The 19,831-nt window shown below is 35.1% G+C and overlaps 1 protein-coding gene across 2 annotated transcripts in view; it reads left to right on the top strand.

Annotated features, from left to right (window-relative positions):
• LOC101890997 (Kv channel-interacting protein 1) overlaps nucleotides 1-17,575 on the top strand; it is an 87,067-nt gene extending 69,492 nt beyond the window's left edge. For both annotated transcript variants that reach the window (XM_059123368.1, XM_005180358.4), the window contains exons 3-6: nucleotides 9,520-9,589; nucleotides 10,014-10,084; nucleotides 10,173-10,367; nucleotides 16,603-17,575. In XM_059123368.1, coding sequence (XP_058979351.1) covers nucleotides 9,520-9,589; nucleotides 10,014-10,084; nucleotides 10,173-10,367; nucleotides 16,603-16,731 — 465 coding nt within the window. In that variant the 3' untranslated portion in view covers nucleotides 16,732-17,575. The remainder of the gene's footprint in view (nucleotides 1-9,519; nucleotides 9,590-10,013; nucleotides 10,085-10,172; nucleotides 10,368-16,602) is intronic.
• The last annotated feature ends 2,256 nt before the right edge of the window (nucleotides 17,576-19,831 follow it).

The following is a 19,831-nucleotide window of genomic DNA, read 5'->3' as shown; positions in this document are numbered from 1 at the left end:
CGTTCAGATTTGTATGTAGCTTCCATATATATTTTCGGCCGATTTCACATATTTGATGTACCAAACACGCTATGTATCTCCAATTTCAATGAGATTTGGAATGTGTAACGGAATTTAAAACGAATATACATTTGTCAAATTATATTAAAATCGACTCAGATTTGGATGTAGCTTCCATATAAATTTTCGACCGTTTTCGTTTATTTGATGTACCAAACACGATATGTATTTACGATTCCAATGAAATTTGAAATGTGTGACGGGATTTTGATCTGAAAATAAATAAGTCAAATTATATTAAAATCGGTTCCGATTTGGATGTAGCTACCGTATATATTTTTGGCCGATTTCACATATTTGATGCACAGAAGCGATTTGTATATCCGATTCCAATGAAATTCGGCATGAGTGACTACAGAAATTTGCCAAATTATATTGTAATCGGTACAGATTTGGGTATAGCTCCCATATATATTTTCGACCTATTTCGTTTATTTGATGCAGCATATACGATATGTATGTTCGGTTCAAATGAAATTTGGAATGCGTGACGGGACTTTGATCAGAAAATAAATTTGTCAAATTATATTAAAATTGGTTCAGATTTGGATGTAGCTTCCATATATTTTCGGTCGATTTCACATATTTGACGCACCCAACGCGATATGTATGTCCGATTCCAATGATATTCGCACAGAAAGACGAAATCTGGTATCAAAAAAAAAAAAAAAAAAAAAAAAAAAAATTGCCAAATTATATTAAAATCGGTTGAGGTTTGTGTGTAGCTCCCAAACCGATTTCATGTGTGTTATGCACCAAACACGATATATATGAACAATTCCAATGAAATTCAGAATGTGTGGCGGAATTTGGTTACAATAATAAATTTGCCAAATTAATTGGAAATCGGTAAAGATTTCGATATAGCTCCCATATATATCTATTCCCGGCCGATTTCACATATTTGACACATCAATTTCAATGAAATATGGAAGGTGTGACGGAATTTGGTGTAAAAGTAAATTTTGTCAAATTATATTGAAATCCGTTCAGATTGGAATATGATTTTATTAAGCAGCATTGCCTCTGCAATGGTATTGGGCTAACAGTAAAAAAATTCACAACAATTTTATTGAGGATACGATTATTACCGTGAAGTTGCTACCTCGAATTCACTTAATGCAACAGAAATGCCACTCAACTTCAAAATAATCGTATATAAAATTTTTAATGCATGGTAGGGTAGCGAAGCGCACCGGGTTCAGCTAGAAGCTCTTATATAACGGTATCTCCCAATATTCGGTATTTTTATGGTATCAGAGACATTGAATTGTTTCAATTTTCGAATTACAAGGTTCGTAATGAGTACTACAGCAGTCGACAAAAATTTCAATATGCAAGCCCACGTCTTCGTATAGCCACCATATAATGGTACCTCCTGATATTCGGTATTTTAAGTATTTTAGCGGAGTTATTCACAGGAATTGTTGTGCAATTTCTTATTTGAAATTCGTAATGGATACTTCAACCTATGGCAGAAAATTGTCTATGCAGGTCCACGTCTTCGTATACCACACAATTAATGGTACCTCCATTTTTCGGTATTTTGATAATATTAGCCACATTATTAACCGGAATTTAAATTTCGTCCTAATGATTACTGCAGCCTATTACAAAAATGTGTATGCAGATCCTCGTCTTCGTATAGCACAATATAATGGTTTTCAATTAAACGGTATTTCTCGACAATTTTTTTTAAACAATTATCAAGTTCCTTCGGTAAAAATAATAAAAAAATGTTTACATTTAACACCAAAAGTTTTCAAAATATTTTACTTTGAAGTTAGTTCTGGAGGATATTAGTTACACCATTGCACAGTGGACTCACATCCAATTTATCTATCCAAATATAATTCAACGTCTCCATATGTTCACCCTTGAAACCAACAGTGACCTTAATATCAAATTTACAATTTTCGCTCTATTCCTTCACCTAATACCAAATTTGGTAACATTTACTACCCGTATCCAAATTAATCTAATCTTTCCATCCTAGACACCAACATTGATCCGAAATTAGTACTATTTGGTAATTTTACTAACTGATACTAACTGAGACCTCAATATCAAAATTCGGTATTTTAGCTCAGCTTGAAGCAATTTCCAATTTAGTACCACTTAGTACATTTCGAACAATTATAGTACACATTTCCAAAACCACAAAGACCAACCCAAAGCCCCAAATTTCAAAAAAAAAAACCTCTGTATCTAAATTCCAGGTAGAAACGGAGATATCAATTTTAAATTTGAGGATTCTAGCCCTATCCCATCACCCAATACCTAATTTAGTACCATTTAGTAATTTTGGAACAATTATAGTCCATATTTCTCGAGCCATCTCCATATCTTAACCACAGACACCAAAAATGGCATCCATATCAAATTTCTGCATTTCAACTCTATACCTTTACCCAATACCGAATTATGAACTGTTTACTACTTTTCGTACAATTATAATACACCTTTCCAAAGCCACCTTCATATCCTAATCCCAGATACCAACAGAGACCATAATACCAAATTTCGGGATTCCAGCCCTATTCTTTCACCCAATATAAAATATAGTACCATTCAGTACATTTCGTACAAATATAGTACACATTTCCCAAACCACCTCCATATCTCAACCTCAGATACCAACAATAACCTTAATATTAAATCTCAGGATTTCAGCTCTTTAATTTTCCTCATTACAAAATTTAATATCATTTGGTACAACTATAGTACATACAGGTTGAGATAAAAAACGGCAATAAGTCAAACGCCTTAATGAATGAATGAAAGCAAAAATTGTCGGAAATAACATCAAATTTTTGAATAAGTTTAGATATGTTCGAGTTGGTCACCTTTGGCACGAATTATGGCCTTCAAACGGCCTTTGGTATTTTTTAGTGCCAACCTTGCTTTCCAAAATACTCCAGACACAATAGTCCAACAGATTCGTGTCCGGAGATTTTGGTGGCCATTGTGCTCTGGAAATGAAGCGAGGAACCTAATTTTGTGGCCATTCTTGTTTGGCGCGTGCTGGGTGCGATGGTGCTGAGTCCTGTTGAAATGCCCAAGTTCTGCGGCCAAAATGTGCCCAAGGCTTTAATACACCATAGAGAATATTTTCGCAATAATATTCGACATTTATTCTGATGCCACGGTCGATTAATACAAGCGTAAAGGGACCATCGGCTGCTATGGCGGCCCACATCATCACCATGGCCGGCGCTTGAGTTCTGGTGGCCAACCGAAGGTGCACATTTTCAGCAGGCCTCTTTGACAAGTAAACACGATCATTTTGTTTGTTTGCAAACTGCTGGACAACGAATGTTTTCTCATCGAAAAAAAAAAACTAATTCGGCACTTCACCACTTTCGGCCAAGCGAAGCAACTCATTAGCTCTTTTGAGGCTATTTTCTCTCTGTTGCGGTGTAAGTTCTTGCACTTTTTGGAATTTCAATGGCTTTACCCCGAGCTCATTTTTCAATATTTGCCAAATGGAATATATAAAGTCGATTTAACGATGTCCGTCTGTCTGTTGAAATCACGATACAGCCCATATTATTTGTCGTAGAGCTTTAAAATTTGGTACAATAATTTTTATTGTGTCTGGGATAGTTGGTTTGGTATAGCCCCCATATAACAGTTCCTCCTGATATTCGGCATTTTGATGATTTTTGTCACATTTTTCCACCGATTTACCAAAAAAAAATTATTTTTAGTTCGTAATGGGTGCTAGCTCCGGAGGCGGAACAATGTATATACAGGTAAACGTTTTCGTATGACCCCCATATAACAGTACCTCCCGATATTCGGCATTTTGATGATTTTTGTCACATTTTTCCACAGATTTGTCTAAAAATTGATCTTCTATGCATGAAATATTATCCTCCTCCACTCTCCATAATATATCGGAAGCATACTGTTTAAAACTACTACCATCGAATTGATATTCAAAACTCTGCAGTTTATAAGACATTCGCTTGCATACATTTTGATTCATGTCTGAACGTGCATATGGAGAAAATATTTGCATACCAACACTTAGCTGGTGCTCGATATGCATGCATATGCATGTCATATCGCATAAATCGCAAGAAAAAAGGACGATATCTGGAAAGTTTTTTTTTCCTATTTTTCAAAGAGCACACACACATAGAGAGAGAGACAAATAAACGAACAATCGCAACTACTTGAATAAGTAAATGAAAACAATTGAAATTGTAGAAAAGTTTTCTTGACATTTCAATGCAGAGTAGTTGGATGGCTGGTTGGTTGGTGTGCCATGTCAAGGCACAGTCAGTCGTCAGCAAAAGTAAAATGTGACGAATTGTGGAAAAAAATAATACGAGAGACATGATGACGGCCACATGCTGTGAAAGGGCGGGGAGGATAGAAATTCGTGAATTTTGTTAAGTTTTTGTTTTGTTTATTTGGCATTGTGAATTAACCCATAAAAAAAGAAATCTTTTTAAAGTTACGTTACGTTTCTTAGCGAAATATAATACAATAAAGTAATCTAAGAATAGAATATATTGTGTAAGGTCCCAAGGACCTCTACTTTTTTTTAGCATGGTAGAATTAAGAAGGTAATCCAAGCCGAACTTTAAATACCCCATTTTAATACCGCCATTGGGTAACGAAAATATTTTATATAAAAGAATCTGAATTCAAACGTGTTCCACTTTAAACTACAAATACCAACAAGACCGGTTGGATAAAACCACAAAGTGGGTGAGGACGTTGTATGCGGGACATACCAAAACGGGAACCTCTATTGATTTTATACTTCAACGATTGGCATCTACCAAATCTTCTTAAATACCAAATTTGAAACAATTTCGTGGGTAAATGTGACTAGGTGTAACAACGTGGACCTAAATATTCAATGTCACCGACACTGGAGCTAGAACCAGTTATGAACTACAAATACAAGGTTTTAGACAGATCCGTGGGGAAAATTGTCAAAAAATCATCAAAATTCTGAATATCCTAAGGTACCATTATGTGGAGGCTATACCAAAAGGTGGACCTATATATACTATGTTCCGCCACAGGAGCTAGAAGAAATTACGAAATACAAATACCAATTTTTAGACAATTCCGTGAAAAAATGCAGCGAAACCATGAAAATATAGAATATTTGGGAGGTAACGTTACATGGCGGTTATACCAAAACGTGGAACATTTTCAATGCCAACCATCGTAGACACAATTCAATTGTTCTGCCAAATTTGGAAGATCTAAGTGAAATAATGTGGGTTGTATCGTGATTTCAAGAGACAGGCAGACATCTTTAAATCTCCCTAAAATTTTATACTGATTATGAATATATGCAGGGTAAGATAAAAACAAGTAAAAAAAAACATTAAAAAACATTCGTCCGGGCCAAACTTTTAATACCCTTCACTTTAGGATAAAGGAAACATTAGAACCCATTATGACACACAAATACCAATTTTTAGACAAATCCGTATAAAAATGTGCCAAAAATCATGAAAATACCGAAGGTACCGTTATATGGGAGCTATACCATACGGACCCATTATGCCCAAATAATACAATTTTTAAGACAAATCAGTGAAAAAATGTGGCAAAAACCATTAAAATACTGAATATTGGGAGGTACGGTTATATCGAAGCTATACCAAAACGTGGACCGATATAACTCATTTTCAATACCAACCACCCTTGACACAATATAAATTGCTCTGCTAAATTTTGACGCATATGCCGACGCGGTTTTCGATCAAGTCGCTTCTTTACTTTTCGAACCATTTTTGCTGATGTTGCTGTTTTCTTCCATCCACTTCCTTGACATGGGGCTACGCTACCGGTATCACGGTAACGGGCGATGATACGAGACACATGCGATTTATTTACATTTAAATTCTGGAGTTCTCTAACGTAGGCACTTGTGGCTTTCCAGCCAAATATAAAGAAATCATACCGGCTTTCGGTCGTGTCTTGAGATTAGCTTCATCCATAGTTTTTTTTTTTTTTTTTGAGTTTATAACTTTTATAAGTAGCCGACCTTCGATTTTAAGGTCAATATCTTCGGAACTACAAGAGATATCAGCACATATAGCAAATTTTTGAAAGACTCAACTTTAACCTTGTTTTCCTTCTGGGGATTATGTGTGGTCAGAGCTCAGTGTCTTTGTGTATTTGTCTGCAACACAGAGAAGGAAGCGAGTTAGGCCCATACTTCCTTTTGATGATCTTCATAGAATCACATTCCGAGTCGATTTATACATGTCCGTCCGTCTGTCCATGTATTTTTGTAAACAAAGTACAGGTCGCATTTATTGCCCGATTGATGTGATATTTTGCACAAATAATTTATTATTTTATTTAATGGCCCAGAGGTGAGAATCGGTTCAAATTTAGATATAGCTCCCATATATGTCTTGCACTGATTTCAGGTTATTTGTGCACCAAATGGCCAGTATCCGACCAAATGACTTGAATTTTGGCACATCCGACCGAATTCAGTGTAGAAGCAAATGCGTCAAATTTGGGCTTTTAGGTCCTTCACATTCGTAATATGAACTCCACAACAATATTAGATACAGCTCAGCAATAAGTGTCTTAAATGTTATCAAAATTAATTCAGATTTGATATAGCTCCCATATATATCTTTATCCGATTTCGGCTTATTTGTGCACCAAATGGCCAATATCCGTCCAAATTACCTGGAACTTGGCAATTCGGACTAATTTAATCCTTGAAACAAGTACTTAAAATGTTGTGAAAATTGGTTAAGATATAGCTAAAGCTCCCATATATATGTTTCATTCGATTTGGTGCTAAAGTCTCTCACATGCCTAATATGCACTCCACACCAATGATATTTGATACCGCTGGTCCAGCTGGAAAGTACCTCTGCCAAATTTTATCGAGATTTTTATATACTTTCGATATACATCCGATCTTCATCCGAGTTTTCGGTTATTATTCCCCATATATGTAATATCAGCCTAAATTGCATAGGTTTTTTTTAATATTCAACCCATTTGGTGAAACTCGGTCCGGCATATCTATTGCTCCAATAAATATTTTTATACCCTCCACCATAGTATGGAGGGTATATTAAGTTTGTCATTCCAATTGTAACACCTCGAAATATTAATTTCAGACCCAACAAAGTATATATATTCTTGATCAGCATAAAATTATATGTCGATTTAGCGATGTCCGTCTGTCTGTCTGTCTGCCCGCCTGTCTGTTGTAATCACGCTCGAATGAATTGAGATAGACGGCTAAAATTTTGCACATATATTTATTTTTCCAGTAGGCAGGTTAAGTTAATGGGCCATATAGCTCCACATCTTCGTATAGCCCCCATATAACGGTATCTCTCGATATTCCGTATTTTGATGATTTTAGCGACATTATTCACCGGAATCGTTTCAAATTTGATATTTGAAGTTCGAAAGGGATTCTACAGCCTAAGACAAAAGATTGTCTGTGAGGACCACGTCTTCATAAAGCCCCCATATAATGGTACCTCCCGATATTCGGTATTTTGATGAGTTTAGCGACATTTTTCACCGGAATCGTTTCAAATTTGGTATTTGAAGTTCGAAAGGGATACTACAGCCTAAGACAGAAAATTGTCTATGCAGGTCCACGTCTTCGTATAGTTCCCATAAAACGATACTTCCATATATTTGGTATTTTGATGATGTTAGCGTCGTTATTCACCGGAATTGTTTCAAATTACGTATTTAGAGTTCGTAATGGGAACTACAGTCTCTGACAAAAAAAAAAATTGTCTATGCAGTTCCAGGTCTTCGTATAGGCCCCATATATCAGTACCTCCCTATATTCGGTATTTTGACGAGTTTAGGTACAATACCCACCGAAATTGTTTGAGATGTCGCATTTGAACTTCGTAATGGATGCTACAGCCTATGACAGAAAATTGTCTATGCTGGTCCAGGTCTTCGCACAGCTCCGATACAACGGTACCTCCCTATATACGATATTTTGATGATTTTAGCAACATTATTCACCGTTTATTTCAAGTCTTCGAATTTTAATATGGTAATGGCTTATGACAAACAATGCCTATGTAGGTCCACTTCGTATAGACCCCAATAAAACGGCTATATTCGGTATTTTTATACCCTCCACCTTGGAAAGGAGGGTATATTAACTTTGTCATTCCGTTTGTAACATCCTTAAATATTCGTCTTAGACCCCATAAAGTATATATATTCATAATCAGCATAAAATTCTAAATCGATTTAACGATGTCCGTCTGTCTGTCTGTCTGTCTGTCTGTCCGTCGGTCTGTCTGTCCGTCTGTCTGTCTGTTGAAATCACGATACAGCCCACATTATTTGACGTAGAGCTCCAAAATTTAGCAGAGCTATTTGCATTGTGTCTTGGATGGTTGGTATTGAAAATGAGATATATCGGTCCACGTTCTGGTGTAGTCCCCATATACGGTACGGATGATTTATGTCACGTTTTTTCACGGATTTGTCTTAAAATTGGTATTTGTAGATCATAGCAGGTCCCTGAGCGTGTGGCAAAACATTGCATGTATGGGTCCAAAATTTGGTATAGCCCCCATATAACGGTACCTCCAGATATTCGGTAATTTGATGATTTTTGCAACATTTTTTCACGGATTTGTCTGAAAATCGGTATTTGTTGGTCATAATGGGTTCCAGCTCCGGTGGCGAAACATTGCATGTATGGGTCCATGATTTGGTATAGCCCTCATATAACGGTACCTCCCGATATTCGGTATTTTGATGGTTTTTGCCACATTTTTTCACTGATTTGCCTAAAAATTGGTATTTGTGGGTCATAATGGGTCCTAGTTCGTATGGCGAAACATTGTAATTATAGGTCCACGTTTTGGTATAGCCCCCATATAACGGGACCTCCCGATATTCGGTAATTTGATGATTTTTGCCACATTTTTTTCACGGATTTGTCTGAAATTTGGTATTTGTTGGTCATAATTGGTTCCACTTTCGGTGGCGAAACATTGCATGCATGGGTCCATTATTTGATATAGCCCCCATATAAAGGTACCTCCCGATATTCGGTATTTTGATGGTTTTTGCCACATTTTTTCACTGATTTGTCTAAAAATTGGTATTTGTGGGCCATAATGGGTCCTAGTTCGTGTGGCGAAACATTGTAATTATAGGTCCACGTTTTGGTGTAGCCCCCATATTACGGTACCTCCCCATAATCGGCATTTTAATGGTTTTTGCCACATTTCTTCTAATGTTTATTTTACCCTAAGGTGGAGGGTATTAAAAGTTTGGCCCGACCGAACTTAATGTTTTTTACTTGTTAAAATTAAAACAGAATTTTTTTAAGGATTTTATTTTTTGAAAATTTCCATATTCGTTCCAAATGGTGGAGGGTATTCAAAGTTCGGCCCGGCCGAACTTACTGTTTTTTAACTTGTTCTCATTTTCTGTTTCTTTCTCTTTTTTTAGGAATGTCCTGAAGGTGTGGTACACGAAGACTGTTTCAAGGATATTTATGCAAAATTTTTTCCACATGGCAGTAAGTAAATCATCATAAAAAATAATAATGTGACTATTTTATGGCTCTTTGCTCGTTTACCCTTTGCTGAACGAGACAGCTCAACACAGAAAAAAAAAATGAAAAATATAAAAAACAACAGAAAACGATTTCAAATACCTATTTTCCAGAAGAAAAAAATGTGTCTCCCACTTGAGTGTGTGTGTGTGTTTTTTTTTTTTGGCAATGGCTTTTCGGTCGGTTGCCATTTGAGGAACATCATTTGCTCATGGCCCACAAGTCAAGTCAATAGTTCATGTCTCATATCTATCTTCCAACATATTTTAAGAGCAAAAAAGACACAACATTTTTTTGCTCTTTAATGTTAAACTTGTTTTTTTCTCTCTTCCTTTTCTCCCATTTTCTTTCATCATACTTGTGGATTAACCACCTCAAATTTTTACAGATTCAAGTTTATACGCTCATTATGTGTTCAAAGCATTCGATGTTAACTGCAATGGTGCCATAAGTTTTCGGGTAATATACCATTTTTAATATTTCTACTTCATTGTTGCTTTTGTTGTTTGTGTTAATTGCATTTCATAATTTTCATAAATTTCGCCAGGATTTATTGGTCACCCTGTCCACATTATTAAGGGGCTCGGTTTATGAACGCCTTCGTTGGACATTTAAATTGTACGACCTTAATGGAGATGGACGCATCAGTCGTTCGGAATTAAGTGAAATCATAATGGCCATTCATGAGCTGATGGGCAGGAGAGCGCACCAGCCAGAGGATGACCGCAAAGCAAGAGATCAGGTGAGAGGAGAAATTGATAATTTAATTTTATTGTTTTTAGTTTTAACAATGGAATAATTTATCAAGACGAAATGTTTATACCCTACACCACATAGTGTTAGGGGTATTATGTATTTGTGCATTTGTTTGTAACAGAGAGACGGGAGCGAAATAGACCCATAGTTACTTTTGAGGGTCTTCATAGCATCATATTCTGAGTCGATTTATGTATGTCAGACAGTCTGTACGTGTATTCCTGTAAACAAAATGCAGGCCGTAGTTATTATCCGATTTAGATGAAATTTTGCAAAACATTATTTGTTTGGCCCAAGGATGAACCCAATTGATATTGGTGATAATCGGATAAGATTTAGATATAGCTCCCATTTATCTTCAACCGATTTCGGGTTAATTGTGAAACAAATCGCTAAAATAAACCCAAATGACCTGTATTTTGGTACATCCCACCAAATTCAGTCTAGACGAAAGTATATTAAATTTGGAGAAAAAAAAAAAAAAAAAAAAAAAAAAAAAAAAAAAAAAATATATATATATATATATATATATATATATATATATATATGTTTCATCCGATTTGTGGTTTTAAGTCCCTCACATGCGTAATATGCGCTCCAGAAAAATGATATTTGGTACCGGTCATCAGATACTGCTCAAAAATACCTCTGTCAAATTTTATAGAGATCGGTTCAGATTAGGATATAGCTCCCATATATATCTTTATCCGGTATCAGGTTTATTGTGCACCAAACGATTAATATCAGACCAAATGAGCTCAATTTCGGCATTTACAACTGAATTCATCCCGTAAACCAGTAGTTAAAATTTGGTGTAAATCGGTTCAGATATAGCTTTAGCTTCCGTATATATGTATTAGCCGATTTGGGGTAAAAAGTCCCTCACAAGCGTAATATGCATTCCAAAACAATGATCTTTGGTACCAGATATGGGATACAGCTCCGAAATAAGTGTACCAAATTTTCGGATCGGTTTAGGTTTGGATATAGCTCCCATAAATATCCTAACCGATTTCCCGTTAATTGTACACCAAATAGCCAATATCAGTCCAAATGACCTGCATTTTGGCATATACGACCGAATTCAGTCTAGAAGCAAGTAAATTAAATTTGCTGAAAATCGGTTCAGATATAGTTAAAGCTCCCATATATATGTTTCATCTGCTTGGGGGTTTAAGTCCCTCACATTCGTAATATGCCATCGACAACAATGAAATTTGGTACCAGCTATCAGATACGGACCAGAAATACCTCTGCTAAATTTTATCAAGATCGTTTCTGATTTTGATATGGATATAGCTCCCATATATATGCTTAATGCCATCTCAGGTTTATTGTGCAAAAAATGGCTAATATAAGCCCCAATGGAGTGCTATTTTGTGCAGCTCGCCTACGATGTATATTTTCATACCCTCCACCATACATAGTATGGAGGGTATATTAAGTTCGTCATTCCGTTTGTAACTTATCGAAATAATCATTTTAGACCCAACAAAGTATATATATTATCGACCAGCTTAAAATTCTAAGACGAATTTTCGTCCGTCTGTTGTAATCACGCTGCAGTCAAAACGAATTAAGATAGGAAGCTAAAAATTTGCACAGATCTGTCTTTTGTCTGCAGGCAGGTCAAGTTCGAAGATGGGCTATATCGGTCCACGAAGAAGACGGGCTATACGACCCCATATAACGGTACCTCCCGATATTCGGTATTTTTACGATTTTAGCCAAATTTTTCAATGGAATTGTGTGAAAATCCACACAAGGAGTTCCTTGTGGGTACTTTATCCTTTGAAAGAGAATTGTCTATATAGGTCCACGATATCGTATATCCCTCATATTACGGTACCCTCCGATATTCGGTCTTTTGATGATTTTAGCCACATTTTCCAATTGTATTGTCTGAAATTCTACACAAAGAGTTCTTTGTGAGTACTTTAGCCCAGACTTAGATTTGTCTATATAGGTCCAGAATATCGTATATCCCCCCATATATCGGCACCTTCCGATATTAGGTATTTTAAAGATTTTAACAGAATTTTTAATGGATTTTATTTATTTATTTATTTATTTTTTTTTTTTTTTGAAAATTTTCTAATTCATTCCAAATGGTGGATGGCATTCAAAGTTCGACCAAGCCGAACTTACTGCTTTTTTACTTGTTTTAATATAATCCTTCTTCAAACTATAGCTGATATAAAGCCAAATGTTGATAGGTGGTATGATCTACTTGAAATAAATTATTTTGTTACGGGAGCTCTAATAAATATGCATAGTGGCGTAGGGTATCATATAGTCGGCCCCGCCCGACTTTTGACTTTTACTTATTGGTTTTTATATAGGTAATGTCAAATTGACCCTTTGTGGGGGGGGTTCCAAAAGCAGTGGGTCTACCATCTTAACATCTACCCTCTTCGTAATAGATCTTGTGTTAGTAAAAATATTGGGTTGTGTGAAATTTGACGAGAATCGGATGGTTATTTAGCATTTTATGTGAGACATAATTATTCAAAATTTTGACCCATTATGATGGAGGTACCAGAAGGAGTGAACCGATATATCCTATCCACAATATCGATTGATCTTTTCTCTTTCTGTAAGGTGAATTATTTTCTTTGAAAATGTTGACCATTGTGGGGGAGGTACCAGAAGATAGCATCATATTCTGAGTCGATTTATGTAGGTCAGACAGTCTGTACGTGTATTCCTGTAAACAAAATGCAGGCCGTAGTTATTATCCGATTTAGATGAAATTTTGCAAAACATTATTTGTTTGGCCCAAGGATGAACCCAATTGATATTGGTGATAATCGGATAAGATTTAGATATAGCTCCCATTTATCTTCAACCGATTTCGGGTTAATTGTGAAACAAATCGCTAAAATAAACCCAAATGACCTGTATTTTGGTACATCCCACCAAATTCAGTCTAGACGAAAGTATATTAAATTTGGAGAAAAAAAAAAAAAAAAAAAAAAAAAAAAAAATATATATATATATATATATATATATATATATATATATATATATATATATATATATATATATATATATGTTTCATCCGATTTGTGGTTTTAAGTCCCTCACATGCGTAATATGCGCTCCAGAAAAATGATATTTGGTACCGGTCATCAGATACTGCTCAAAAATACCTCTGTCAAATTTTATAGAGATCGGTTCAGATTAGGATATAGCTCCCATATATATCTTTATCCGGTATCAGGTTTATTGTGCACCAAACGATTAATATCAGACCAAATGAGCTCAATTTCGGCATTTACAACTGAATTCATCCCGTAAACCAGTAGTTAAAATTTGGTGTAAATCGGTTCAGATATAGCTTTAGCTTCCGTATATATGTATTAGCCGATTTGGGGTAAAAAGTCCCTCACAAGCGTAATATGCATTCCAAAACAATGATCTTTGGTACCAGATATGGGATACAGCTCCGAAATAAGTGTACCAAATTTTCGGATCGGTTTAGGTTTGGATATAGCTCCCATAAATATCCTAACCGATTTCCCGTTAATTGTACACCAAATAGCCAATATCAGTCCAAATGACCTGCATTTTGGCATATACGACCGAATTCAGTCTAGAAGCAAGTAAATTAAATTTGCTGAAAATCGGTTCAGATATAGTTAAAGCTCCCATATATATGTTTCATCTGCTTGGGGGTTTAAGTCCCTCACATTCGTAATATGCCATCGACAACAATGAAATTTGGTACCAGCTATCAGATACGGACCAGAAATACCTCTGCTAAATTTTATCAAGATCGTTTCTGATTTTGATATGGATATAGCTCCCATATATATGCTTAATGCCATCTCAGGTTTATTGTGCAAAAAATGGCTAATATAAGCCCCAATGGAGTGCTATTTTGTGCAGCTCGCCTACGATGTATATTTTCATACCCTCCACCATACATAGTATGGAGGGTATATTAAGTTCGTCATTCCGTTTGTAACTTATCGAAATAATCATTTTAGACCCAACAAAGTATATATATTATCGACCAGCTTAAAATTCTAAGACGAATTTTCGTCCGTCTGTTGTAATCACGCTGCAGTCAAAACGAATTAAGATAGGAAGCTAAAAATTTGCACAGATCTGTCTTTTGTCTGCAGGCAGGTCAAGTTCGAAGATGGGCTATATCGGTCCACGAAGAAGACGGGCTATACGACCCCATATAACGGTACCTCCCGATATTCGGTATTTTTACGATTTTTGCCAAATTTTTCAATGGAATTGTGTGAAAATCCACACAAGGAGTTCCTTGTGGGTACTTTATCCTTTGAAAGAGAATTGTCTATATAGGTCCACGATATCGTATATCCCTCATATTACGGTACCCTCCGATATTCGGTCTTTTGATGATTTTAGCCACATTTTCCAATTGTATTGTCTGAAATTCTACACAAAGAGTTCTTTGTGAGTACTTTAGCCCAGACTTAGATTTGTCTATATAGGTCCAGAATATCGTATATCCCCCCATATATCGGCACCTTCCGATATTAGGTATTTTAAAGATTTTAACAGAATTTTTAATGGATTTTATTTATTTATTTATTTATTTTTTTTTTTTTTGAAAATTTTCTAATTCATTCCAAATGGTGGATGGCATTCAAAGTTCGACCAAGCCGAACTTACTGCTTTTTTACTTGTTTTAATATAATCCTTCTTCAAACTATAGCTGATATAAAGCCAAATGTTGATAGGTGGTATGATCTACTTGAAATAAATTATTTTGTTACGGGAGCTCTAATAAATATGCATAGTGGCGTAGGGTATCATATAGTCGGCCCCGCCCGACTTTTGACTTTTACTTATTGGTTTTTATATAGGTAATGTCAAATTGACCCTTTGTGGGGGAGGTTCCAAAAGCAGTGGGTCTACCATCTTAACATCTACCCTCTTCGTAATAGATCTTGTGTTAGTAAAAATATTGGGTTGTGTGAAATTTGACGAGAATCGGATGGTTATTTAGCATTTTATGTGAGACATAATTATTCAAAATTTTGACCCATTATGATGGAGGTACCAGAAGGAGTGAACCGATATATCCTATCCACAATATCGATTGATCTTTTCTCTTTCTGTAAGGTGAATTATTTTCTTTGAAAATGTTGACCATTGTGGGGGAGGTACCAGAAGAATTTCGAGAAAAAATTTATCAAAAAATTAAGATTTTTTTTTTTGATTTTTTTGAAACATTGATGCAAATATTTTTTGGATATACACTGAAAATAGAGATCTCTTCTCTTTAGTAACTTTTAGTGAAATTTTATCTAGAATATTTCTTCTCTTGACACTTTCCCAAAAAATGATGTATTAAGGAAGATTTTAACATAGAATAGAAACGTGTTGAATAAGCAGTAAAAAACTTAAACACAATTGGAATGTAATTTTCTTAAAAACTGTTAATCTTAGATATATGATTTATTCCGAGATTTATAGTGAAATCTTGTGTAGAATATTTCTTTCTTTGGTTTTTTGTAGCTAAAACGAAATTAAATGTTACTTTCTGGCGTCAACTCGAAAAAAGTCCGAAGAAAAATTGGTTAAAAAATGAGGAATATTTTCGTGGTTTTTTGGGAACATGGACGCAAAAATATATTTTGATATACTATTGAAATAGAGGTTTCTGTTCTTTGGTGACTTCTCTTGAAATTTGATTAGGAATAATTTTATCTTTGACGTCATTCTTCTGAAGTGACGCAATGTCGGAGATTTTCACACAAATTCACATAAAGTACGGTTTAAATCCTAAAATATGTTCTGAATATATATGAATTCCTGGCGTTCAGCTAAGATTCAGACTGTTTACGTCTTGTAAAACCCATAGTAGAAATTTATGCTAAAAAAATTTTGTAGGTCATTTTGACTTGCTACAATCCTGTTTAAAGGGATTTTTTTAACCACATTTAAAAAACAGGACCAAAAAGAGCCCTTTGTTGACCCGCTCGAGCGTTAAAACCTCCGACCAAAATACTCCTCGTATTTTTATTTCCAATATTACCGAATACTCTATATACCTAAAATGCATGGAATCCGATTAATCCTAATCCGAAAATTTTGAAAGTGTGAACGGGAGAGAACTCTTTCACCCCATTTAGGTTACTTTGCTATGAAGGAAGAAATGTAGAACCAATTTTCTTTCTGAAATTTCTCCCGCAGTATATAATTTTCTTTATTTTTTCTCTTTTTTTCCCGTTCAGGTCGATCGAGTCTTCCGAAAATTGGATCTAAATCAAGATGGCATTATAACAATCGAGGAATTCCTGGAGGCATGCCTTAAGGATGATCTAGTCACAAGATCGCTGCAAATGTTCGACAATGACCTTTGATGACCGGCTGCTGCTGATTATGATATACGAAACAATCGCAATACAGTTTCTTTAATAGATCTTTAAGGAGAATGACAACAAAAACTTAGCAACAACAACAACAACAATTTATTAGTAATTATTCAAGAAACAACTCTAAAGAAGATGAAGAATAACAACAATGCCCCTTAATAATAAATAAAAACTTGTTACTTAAAGTAAGTAAAATCCAAAAAAAAAAAAAAAACAAAAGAAATATTGAAAAATTTAGTAAAAAAAAATGAAAAAACAACAACAACAAGAACACAAAAAAGAGAGCTCATACACCAGTTAAACAATGAAAAACAAAATATGACAAATTAGATCCTAATTTTTTTATTAAAAAAATATTTTATTTTTAGTTTTCAAAAAAGAAAATAAAACAAACCCGTTACGAGAATTGGTATAAAATAGTGTAAAAAAAAATAATTCAAACAACAACATTTAATCCTGCCATAAATTCGTAAATTGAAACCGACAACAGAGAAAAATTTGCCCCCAAAGGAATTTGGCTTTTATCAATTCCAAAAAAATGCAATTAGCCAATGATTTATGAGAAAGATTTCTAAGGACGATTAGAAAAACTGACCTTAGAAGCGAAGTTAGAAAGAGATAGAGAAGAATATTTGTTTCTGTTCAAATAGGATGATGTTGGGCGCCATCATCTTAACGCGCAGCTATACGAAAACAAAAACCACCAATTTAATACAACAACAAAATAATAAAATAAAAATGACAACACAAGATAATCAAGAGTGAAATGATTGCATGAATTAGAAAGAAATTAAAAACCAATTATTATTTTATCATTTTTGAAATAAAAAAAAGAAAAAAAAAACAAATTGTTATTTAGATAAGGGAAATGAAGCATTGAGTGGGGAGAGATTCTTTAGCTGTTTTTAAATATTTTTTTAAATTTAATTTACGCTCAAGAAAACCCTTACCATATGAAAGGGTGTTGTTGAAGATTTTTTTCTAAAAAATATGTCTCAGAGCCATTTCGTATAAAATGCGCTTTTATAAAGAGTACAATTTTTTAAATACAGTACTATTTTTTTATGGATCTCTTTTTATCAAAATTACCCTCTCTTATAGAAGGAATCATATTTCGCATAAAGGACCCTGTCTTATATAAATTACTATTTCTTAATAAAGTGTGCCCTTTCTTAAAGAAATGAGACTATCATTCACAAATAAGGGAGAAACTTATAGAAAATACCCTTTCTTATGGAAAGGGTCCATGCTTATCTCATAGAGAGTACATTTTCTCATAGAAAAAAGGGCCATAAAAAGGATAAAGAGAACTCCCACCTGATGAAATGATCCTTTCTCACACAAAGTGATTTTGTCATGTAAAGAGCATTTGCTTATTGAAAGGACCTTTTCTTATAGGAACTATCCTTATTTATAGAAATTAACTTTTCTCATATCAAATCTCCTTTCTTATTGATAGGACCTTTTCTTACAGAAAATATATTTTCTTATCGAGAACAACCTTTTGTTCTAGAAAGTACCCTTTCTTACAGAAAATATCCCATTTTATAGAAACGCCCTTTCACATTGTAAAGACCCATTATTCTTTCTACTCTTTTTTATAGAAGGTACACCCTTATCATAGAAAGAACTTCTTGTATAAAGGATATTTTCTCACATTAAGAATCTTTCTCATACAGGGTGAGATAAAAAAAACTGCAACAATGTCAAACGCCATAATTTTTAAATTTATTTAAAATTTTATTGAATGAAAGCAAAAAATGTCGGAAATAGCCTCAAATTTTAGAATAAGCTTAGATTTGTTCGAATTGGTCACCTTTGGCACGAATTATGGCCTTCAAACGGCAAATGAAACAGTCACACGCTGCCCGAATCTTGCTCTGCGATATTTTGGCCCATTCCCAGCGAAGCGCTTGATTGAGGTGATCGACGTTTTGGTATTTTTAAGTGTCAGCCCTGTTTTCCAAAATACTCCAGACACAATAGTCCAACGGATTGATACCCCGTAATTTTGGTGGCTATTGTGCGTTGGAAATAAAGCGAGGAACCTCATTTTGTAAGCATTCTTGGCGGGCGCGTGCTGAGTGCGATGATGCTGAGTCCTGTTGGGATGTTCAAGGTCTGTGGCCAAAATGTTTGCGTGCCCAAGGCTTTAATACACCCTCCAGAATATTTTCGCGATAATATTCGGCATTTATTATTATGCCACGGTCGATTAATACGAGCGGAGAGCGACCATCGGCTGTTATGGCGGCCCACACCATCACCATGGCCAGCGCCTGAGTTCTGGTGGCCAACCTGAAGGTGCACATTTTCAGCTGACCTCTTTGGCAAATAAGCACGATCTTTTGTTCGTTTACAAACTGCTGGACAACGAATGTTTTCTCATCGAAGAAAACCAAAATCGGTAATTCACCACTTTCGGCCAAGAGAAGCAACTCGTTGGCTCTTTTGAGCCTATTTTTTTCTGTTGCGGTGTAAGTCCTTGCACTTTTTGAATGGCTTTTCAATGGCTTTACCCCGAGCCAATTTTTCAATATGAGCCGAATGGAATATTGCGATATGTTCAGCTCACGAGCCATTTTTCGGCCACGGCGGCGCGGGTTTCGATCAAGTCGCTCTTTTACTTTTCGAACCATTTCTGCTGATGTTGCTGTTTTCTTCCGTCCACTTCCTTGACATCGGGCTATGCTACCAGTATCACGTTAACAAGCGATGGCACGATACACAAAAAAATTTATTAACATTTTAATGCTGGAGTGCTCTAATGATAGCCACTTGTGGTTTTCCAGCCAAATATAAAGAAATCACACTACCAAGCTTAAATTCCATCACGAATAACTTTTTTTCTGGAAAATTCTCCCGAAAATGCTTTTCTACCCTTGCTAAAAAACAGCAGTCTGAAGTTGGTTGTAGTTATTTTCATCTCACCCTGCATAAAGAACCTTTTTATAGAAATCACATTTTAATAAAAATTAATCTTTAAAAAAGAACACTGTTTTATAGTAAGGATCCTTTTTAGGAGATAGCAAGAAGAGAGGATGACAATATAGAAATGTGGGATTGTTCTTACCCGTTTGAGTAAGAA

Source organism: Musca domestica, unplaced genomic scaffold (assembly GCF_030504385.1).
Source record: "Musca domestica strain aabys unplaced genomic scaffold, Musca_domestica.polishedcontigs.V.1.1 24, whole genome shotgun sequence".
NCBI classification, from domain to species: Eukaryota; Metazoa; Arthropoda; class Insecta; order Diptera; family Muscidae; genus Musca; species Musca domestica.
Note: the sequence above shows the minus strand (reverse complement) of the source record. Positions and strands in the feature narration are given on the sequence as shown.